Source organism: Arachis ipaensis, chromosome B01, assembly GCF_000816755.2.
Source record: "Arachis ipaensis cultivar K30076 chromosome B01, Araip1.1, whole genome shotgun sequence".
In the NCBI taxonomy this organism is placed as follows: Eukaryota; Viridiplantae; Streptophyta; class Magnoliopsida; order Fabales; family Fabaceae; genus Arachis; species Arachis ipaensis.
Window position 1 is genome coordinate 115,217,748 of NC_029785.2, and position 8,545 is coordinate 115,226,292.

General features: G+C 35.4%; 2 protein-coding genes and 1 long non-coding RNA gene across 3 annotated transcripts; 2 read left to right on the top strand and 1 right to left on the bottom strand.

The window, feature by feature from the left end:
* Positions 721-3,098, top strand: LOC107633963 (putative uncharacterized protein DDB_G0294196). The gene is made up of 2 exons (XM_016337552.2): positions 721-1,207; positions 1,759-3,098. Exons 1-2 carry the CDS (start codon positions 953-955, stop codon positions 2,293-2,295), a joined length of 792 nt encoding a protein of 263 aa, XP_016193038.1. The 5' UTR covers positions 721-952; the 3' UTR covers positions 2,296-3,098.
* On the bottom strand, positions 3,299-5,409 carry LOC107633971. The gene is made up of 3 exons (XM_016337561.2): positions 5,169-5,409; positions 4,710-4,832; positions 3,299-3,852 (listed from the first exon to the last, which is right to left on the bottom strand). The coding sequence occupies exons 1-3, from the start codon at positions 5,407-5,409 to the stop codon at positions 3,713-3,715; spliced, it is 504 nt and encodes a 167-aa protein (XP_016193047.1). The 3' UTR covers positions 3,299-3,712.
* LOC110272062 lies at positions 6,357-7,862 on the top strand. The gene is made up of 2 exons (XR_002362985.1): positions 6,357-6,766; positions 7,638-7,862. It is a non-coding gene; the product is annotated as an uncharacterized LOC110272062 (long non-coding RNA).

Below are 8,545 nucleotides of genomic sequence, written 5' to 3' on the forward strand. Positions count from 1 at the left end.
AAACACTATTATATTAAACAAATTTAATTAAGAATATAAAATTATCTAATAATTTTTAAAAAAAAATATTTTGAAATTATGTTTTTTTAAGGTTTAATTACTTATTGGTTCTTATAGTTTGATCAAATTTACAATTAAGTCCTTATATTTTTTTCTTTTGATTGGGTCCTTAAACTACTTTTAATTTTGTAATTAAGTCCTTGCTAGTATAAAAAAAAGTTAGAGTTAATAAAATATTTTTTCGCAAATTAAAAATATTAGGAATTAAGAACCTAATTAAATCTTTAATCACATATTTTTTAAAAAGAATATTCGGTTAATTTTAATATTATTAAGACGAAAAAGACCTAATTATAAAATTAATAGTATAAGAATCCAACTAAAAAAAATTATAAAAACTTAATTACAAATTTGATAAAACTATAAGAGAAAAGGACAAATAAGTCCCTGACCTTTTACCCCGTGGACATTTTCGTCCCTGACCATTGAAAAATACATTTAAATCCCTGACCTCCTTGAAAATAGGACGAATCAGTCCCTCCGTCAAAAAGCCACCGTCAGACACAACGGAAAAGTCTGACGTGGCTTCCCTTCGTCTTACCTGGCATGACGGATGCCAACGTGGCACGTTAGTGAGACAGAGCATTTGGAAAGTGGACAAATAAATCCCTGGAGCCCATAACTACGTCGTTCATCCACTGTGCCTCACCACTGCCATCATCATCATCATCAACAACAACAACCATGCCTATTGGAGGTTTTTCTCTTTATAGATTTTGATTAGATAGGCACAACACTTAAGGTAGGGGACAGTTTTTGTGGGTGAAGAAGAAGGAAGAAAAGGTAAGGTTGGTGGTGGTGCATGTGGGCGTGGAGCTGGATGGTGGTGGTTGAAGGAGGTGTTGGTGGCAGAGGAACCATCTTCAAAGGTTAGGGATTGACGAGAGCATCAATGTTTCCTACTACAGCCTACAATCCGCCTGAAGATTCTCTAAGCCAAGATGTGATTGCAACTGTGGAGAAGAGCATGAAAAAATATGCTGACAACCTCATGCGATTTCTTGAGGGAATTAGTTCAAGGTTATCCCACTTGGAATTATATTGCTACAATCTTGACAAATCTATTGGAGAAATAAGATCTGATTTAAATCGTGACCATGGGGAGCAAGATTTAAAGCTCAAGGCCCTTGAAAAACATCTTCAAGAGGTATGCTGCTTTCATATATATTCTTAGGTTTAACTTCATTTTATATATTACCTAGTACCTATACAGCACTACCCCACATCTGATGGATGAATACTTTGGATCTTGTGTTAATGAAATCCTGAAGTAGTTATACATCAACTGAAGCAATTTTTTCCCCTTCCAATTCAATTGCAGACATTTTTTTTCAATTGGGAAATCCAACCATATTCCTTTCTTGATTTGCAAACCTGTTCAACATAACAAGATAGCTATACTTTGTTTATCTGGTCAATGAAGCACCATTCATCAATCACAAACCGGACATTAATCTCTATTGCTAGATTAACAATTTGTTATTGCTCGAATATTCTGTGTTTTCTTGATACTGTTCCAATATACGCAAAAAATGACTTTCAGCTATGAGCAGTGCAGAGTAAATGAAGCATTTAACTCACAATGTTCTGTATTAGCATGCTTTCATATATCTGTTCACTTTATTAATTGATTATATAGACTTTGAGAAACAAAGATTGTTATTGCATGTATTCATTTTCCTTACGTTGGTTATGTAGGTTCATAGATCTGTACAAATTTTAAGAGACAAGCAAGAGCTAGCTGACACTCAGAAAGAATTAGCCAAGCTTCAACTTGCTCAGAAGGAATCATCTTCCTCAAGCCACTCAGAGGAGAGATCATCGCCTTCTACAACAGATCCTAAAAAGATTGATAGTGCATCTAATGCACACAACCAGCAGTTAGCTCTTGCACTTCCTCATCAAATTCCCCCACAGCAGCAGCAGCCGCAATCGGCTGCACCCCATGCTCAAGCTCCAGTAGCAAATGCGTCCCAAGCCACCCAACAACCTACTTATTACATGCAGCAACCCCCCACTCCATTGCCAAACCCTCCAGCTGCTCCCCAGCTCTCTCAGAATCAGTATTTACCATTGACAAATCAACAATACCAAACACCCCAACTTCAACAAGACATGTCGCGGGTGACTCCACAACCAACACCATCTCAGGTAACCCCATCCCCAGTTGTGCAACAGTTCCCTCAGTATCAGCAGCCACAGCAACAACAGCAGCAGCCGCAGCCACCCCAGTAGCAGTGGGCTCAGCAGGTGCCATCTTCACAGCCTCCCTCAATGCCACCCCAGATAAGATGCTCATCTAGCCAAACAAAAAATTTGCAATGACCTTCCTTTCCCTGTCAAAATTCCCAATGATCAGATACTATTTGCAACCATCTAACATCAGACCAAAGCCAAAATTCCTTAACTTACCTTATAGAATGGACAACCCAAAAAGATTCTGTTAGGGTTGCTAACTGTCTTTGACATATACATTATTGCATAAACTCCACAGAAACACCTCGGTGCGACGGCGACGTTTCCATCTCCAGCCTGAAGCGCATATGGAACTGAGTTTGAACCAGACTTCTCTTCTCTAAATCCACTTACGCTTCTTCTTGAGGTTGATGATGCCCCCTGCGTTGCCATTGTTAACATACGCAGAACTCTTCTCCTCACCACCAGCCACCAGCCTGAACGAAGAAGCCAAAGGAATTTCAAGATTAGGGCACCTATCTAAACGACGTAGTTATGGGCTCCAGGGACTTATTTGTCCACTTTCCAAATGCTCCATCTCACTAACGTGCCACGTTGGCATCCGTCATGCCAGGTAAGACGAAGGGAAGCCACGTCAGACTTTTCCGTTGTGTCTGACGGTGGCTTTTTGACGGAGGGACTGATTCGTCCTATTTTCAAGGAGGTCAGGGATTTAAATGTATTTTCCAATAGTCAGGGACGAAAATGTCCGCGGGGTAAAAGGTCAGGGACGTATTTGTCCTTTTCTCAAACTATAAAGACAATCAGAATAATTAAAACTTCTTTAATTAGAACCTTTTTTTTCTCGAAATCCAACACGATAACAATTTTTGAAGAGTCAGATCATTCCAATGTTATTAAGACAACATTTCTTAAGTTGCTGTTTTGCAATGTGATAAAATTTAATTGCTATGTAATTGGCATCCAATCAAATACTTTTATAGTTATATTTATGAGACTTTTAAGTTGATAAATAATTAAATCAAATACTTTTGTCGATAAATTAATACATAATTAAATGTTGTTTAAATGGGATGTGTTTTACATACTTAATATGGTGACAAACCATATCAGTGGGTTTCTCATCTCAACCTATAACATATGCCAAAGAGATAATATAAAAAAAAATACTACTGTCCTTTGAATGACCTTGATCTTTAACACGTTGCTAATGGCAGCATTATGGGTTATAATGTTGATATTACAGTAACTAAAGGGTAACATTTTCCCAGAATTGTGTATAACAAAAACCATTTAAATGTCAAAATCCTAAAACAAGGCCACCTGATAAAAATGGTGGAAGCAACTGTTATTTTTTTTTGTCTGAGTTATGAGAAAAGAGAGTGCCTGTAAGCTTCTCTTTCGAATCCACGAATCTTGAAAAGTTGCTTGCAACAGCTAAGAATCATCCTCCTCTCTATGGCAACTTGCATGCAGTTGTCTCATCTTTAGACTTGTATTTGCCAAGCATCTCGGCAACAGTTCTGCAACGGCACTGGTTTCCTGGCCGGATAACATCGCCATAAACAGCCATCTCGATTATGTCGAGCTCCTTGTCTGGTAATTGGCAAAACAAGAATAATATCCGTCAAAAAACATGACAGAGCTCGTAAAATGAGAGAAATCCGAGCAAACTCACTTTCCTGCCACATTATATCAATTAATGGTTACATCTCATCATTGAACAGAACATGATCCTACAGTTTGGATCTAAATTCTTATGAATGAACAGAGTGAGAACAACATTGTCCTTGCAAAACACCTTCAGGGGCTTGGCTTCTAAGTTCTCATCAAAATTCCATTTAACATTTACCATAAAAGACGCTGCGGCTAATTTTGGATATCCTCGCGAAAAAAGGTTCAACATGCCTTCCTAAATGGGGTCAATTAACAGAAAGCAGTAATATAAATAACATCCATCAGTGGCCATTTTCAATCACAACACATAAATGGAATAAAGAATTTGAGATAAATGGTTTCCTTAATGCGTAGAAATGTTATTGTCAAACAGTCTATCAAACAAAATCGATCTAAATTATAGGGAACAAACAGCACAGGTCAATATCACTTCTAGGATGCAATCGAAAGAATCCACCCGCAGTTAGAGCACATGAATTTAAAACACTTGGTAAATCCACAGTAAGAAAAACAAACATAGATTCCTTTCAAGATCTATAAACTGCAAAAGAAGGCTGCAATTGATACAAAATATGATCCTTATCAACAAATTGTAGCGGCTTCTAATCATATTGGAAATCTCAGTCTTCTATATAGTACACGATACTAGCAATTTGTCCCAACTATGATTGCCAGGGTTGAATAAAGGACCCCATAAAGCAAAATTTAGGTTTAACTAAATTGCATAATAGATAAGAGGAATAGTTCATGCAAATTACAAAGAAGCATATGCGTACCAGTAAAGATAACATCACAAGAGTATCCTTTGAGTTGATCAGCATCAACCTGATATTTATTTGATTTGAATCTGTTCACTCTTGACTGAAGTATCTGACAATTTTCTTCAGTGGATTCACCCCCTAAAACACAACATAGAAATCTCACATGTCAATTTAAATCATTCTTCAAATGAACCAAATAACAATCTACAATTCTATATGGTATATGTTCAACTGATGATAAATCCTTAAAGAAGTCAAAACAAAGAAGCATAAAACTTCATTTTTCACGCATTATCTTCATTTCTATCTCCAACTTTCAACTACTATTACATAAAACATCGGAATTTAGTCAACTTTCGGTATTGACTTCTACATCTATTGCCACATTTTTTTTCCAACCAAAACACAGCAACCCAGAAGAAAATGAAGTGTTATTATGAAATAGAAGCGAAAAGGGTAACAGAAAAATGGAACCTTTGGAGAAGGGGACGATGTGATCGTACTCGTAGCAGAGGCAGCCGAGGCAGTCTTTGAAGCGCTTGCAAACAATGTTGCCAGCGGCGTCTTTGCGCCACCTCTCAGGGTGGCGGCCGGGAACGATTTCGGCGTTGTTCCAGCACTTGATCTTCGTTTTTGCGTCGAAGAATCTCGGCCTATTATCTCCACCGTCTCCGTTCCCGTTGCCGCCGCGAGAACGATGGGGCGAGGAGCTCATTACCTTATTTATTTCCAACGAAAAGAGTGTATCAATATGCTAGTATCATCATTCACATGCACAAAGTTAAGTTAATAATAATAAAGGTTGACATACAATAAAAATAAAATGAACAGAAAATTGTTATGTCATATCTAACAGAAAAAATATTAGAGATTGATCTGTGTATTAATTTTTCTTAAAACTAAAATATATGATTTTAAAATTTTTGGAGACTGATTTAAATAATTATTTTATTAAAAAATAGGCTAAAAATTAATTTATTTGTCAGAATAAAATCTTAAAAATTAATTTGTTTATTAATTTTTTTAAAAATTAAAATATCTACTTTTAAAATTCTTAAAAATTAATTTGAATAATTACTCTAATAAATTATTATATGTAAGCGAGATTCAAATTCTAAATGCCATACAAGGAAGTTGTATTATGGCTTAGTTAGTTCTCCTTTTATGCGCCTGACTAAGCATCAAACATCACACATGCTTAATTATTTCATTGCAATCTTGTTTGTCTTTTTGGTCGTTGAGTAAACTACCAAAATTCATCCTAAAAAATTTAAACACAGATAAATTTAACAACGGAAGAAAGAAAATTAAATTATAATTTTGAATGATTTGTTTTATCCGTTAAAACTAATCATTTGTTTGTCAAAATTAACCAATCATCAAAATTAAATTTTTATTATCTAAAATTTTTAAAATATTTTTATTTCTCTTTTCTTTAAATCTAACTCTAAGTGTATACGATTAGAAAAATATTAAAGTATTTCTAAAAATATTTAGATAAAAATATCTTATTTCTATATTTGTTTCAAAGTTTAAAAATATATTTCAGATAATTTTTATTCTCTGAAATTAAAATACCACTAATTTTATTCTCATCTTCTCAATAGTTATCTTTAATTCCAATGAAAATGAAATGTGTATAATAAAATAAAAAGATTAAATTACGTTTACTAACCTAATCCTAATTCTAACTCTTCCTCTTCGTCTTCAGATTTTTCCTTCTCATTTCATCAGAAAACTAAACCCTAGCAGAATCTCTTCTCCATGAAAACTAAACTCTAGCAGTGTTTTTTTCCAAATTCATGGAAGCTCCACCAGCATCCACTCAACGCCGATTTGGATTTGCACGACCACCGCGCACCGCATTCTAAAAGGAAGATTCACTGCTTCTGCACTAGTTTTGTTTGCGTTCGTCTTTCTTCTTCTGCCACTGCGAAGTTGTGCGTAACGGTGACGAGTTCAATTTCTCTGTTGGATTCGCTTCAACTTCGTTCTCGCTCGATAACTTCTTCGTGTCGCCAAGGTGCGGTTGCAGATTGAACTGCAACGATGAAGACAACAACGAATTCAGAGTGAGGAAGCTTAAGTTGAGCATTTCGTGTCGTCAAAGTGTGGTTGGAAATTTTTTTTATTTTTCAAAATTTTAATTAGGTTTCTCTGTGGATTTTGTGTTGCTTACAGCTGAATAATGTTAAGGTAAATCAATTGCATGTTTTGATTAGCAGTTTGTTTTGTGTGTGTTCTTGCTTGATAATTAGGTAATTATTATGTTAAAATTAAAAGAAAAATTGAGGGATTCTTAGGTACTTCTTTCAGCTATTGTTAAAATTAAATCGAATAAGAAATTTGTTATTCTACTTATTGTCAGTGACATAATCACATAATCCAAAAGAATTTCTCTTAAACAATAGTATAAGGAGTCAGAATTTTTCTTAAACATGTCTATTGAATCAGTTTTGATTGTTCAAATACTAATTTTTTGTATGAATTCAAACATGACGAACTATGTTTTCTGTAACAAAATCTGTATGTTAGTGTGCTATTTGTTTGTTTGTGTATTTAGGCATTGGATTTATTTGCAATAGTAGTCATCAATCCTGAATTGTTCATGTTTAGCTTAGTAGTAACAAGTGCCTTTTCTAATTGGTTGATGAAGCAAATGTAGCATAAGTGTGTTAATTTGGATATTTCAATTTCAATTGTATCAGCACTTTCAATAGCAGCAAAATATCGCCATTTTATTTTTTTCCCATGTTCCTTTTGTTACGATGTTGATATTCTTGTAAATCTAAATCTCACGTACATGTTAAGCTATAATAGTTTTTTTGTCTTCTTTTGATTCTTTCCTTACATGCAATCCTTAAAATGCTCTACCATAGTCCTAGGAGGAACTGAATTAGTGTTGACATGATAAGTACTTTTGTTGTTTTCATTTTTAAACAGAAATACTACTTTGCTACTTCAAAAACAATGATGAGGTTGAATGGCATAACAAAATCATTTGTAGCTAATCATGTAGCAGAAACTAATGCTAGAGCTGTGACAATAAGGGCCTTTCAGGAGGAAGATCGCTTTTTCAAGAAGAATTTAATGCTGGAGCTCTTATGGCATTTCACAGAACAATTCCCTAGTATTTTCAATTCAATTTCAATGCGCTCTAGCAAATTATATAGTATCTGTAGAGCAATGTTTTGAAAACTGGTTCGGATCGGCCGGTCAAACCGATCGAATTGTGAACCAGACACAAAGACGGTTCGGGCAATCAGCAAAACCACGAAATATGAAAATCGGAATTGAACTGGTGAACCGGCCGGTAATCAATTGGTCGAACCGAACCGTGATTCAGCTGATTTTTGGGCTGGGCAGCAAAATGCTGCCGTTTCAACGAATGAAACCCTAAATCAATGTTCTGAATCCCTAACTGCCTTCAGCCCTTCACAATTCTCATCGAGCAAGGTTCTGAGAACGCCATCACAGTCTCACACGGCCAGATGGGTTCGATGTCGAGCAGTCACCTCCGTCGAGCAGTCACCTTGATAAACCCCAATTTTGTCGTTTATCTTGTGCTTATTTTAGGGGATTTTATCACCTTTTCTCATATTTATTCAATGAAATAGCATGGTTTTGTAATTGTCCCTTTAATTATGCTTAAGTGTAAAAACATGTTTTTTAGGCCCTTAAATTGGTGATTTTAACTCACTTTAATTCCATTCGATGTCTTGATGTGTTTGTTGAGTGATTTTAGGTTCATAAGGCAAGTATTGGATGAAAGAAATGAGGAGAAAAGTATACAAAGTGGAGAATGCATGAGGAAACAAGGATTGGGAATGCATCGATGGGCGCACAAGCGT

Coding starts and splice junctions, on each gene's coding strand:
- LOC107633971 (XM_016337561.2), bottom strand. CDS start 5,409: ATGAGCTCCTCGCCCCATCGTTCTCGCGGCGGCAACGGGAACGGAGAC. Junction 4,833..5,168: donor CATCGTCCCCTTCTCCAAAG/GTTCCATTTTTC, acceptor GTTGTGTTTTAG/GGGGTGAATCCACTGAAGAA. Junction 3,853..4,709: donor TTGTGATGTTATCTTTACTG/GTACGCATATGC, acceptor GCCAATTACCAG/ACAAGGAGCTCGACATAATC.
- LOC107633963 (XM_016337552.2), top strand. CDS start 953: ATGTTTCCTACTACAGCCTACAATCCGCCTGAAGATTCTCTAAGCCAA. Junction 1,208..1,758: donor TTGAAAAACATCTTCAAGAG/GTATGCTGCTTT, acceptor TTGGTTATGTAG/GTTCATAGATCTGTACAAAT.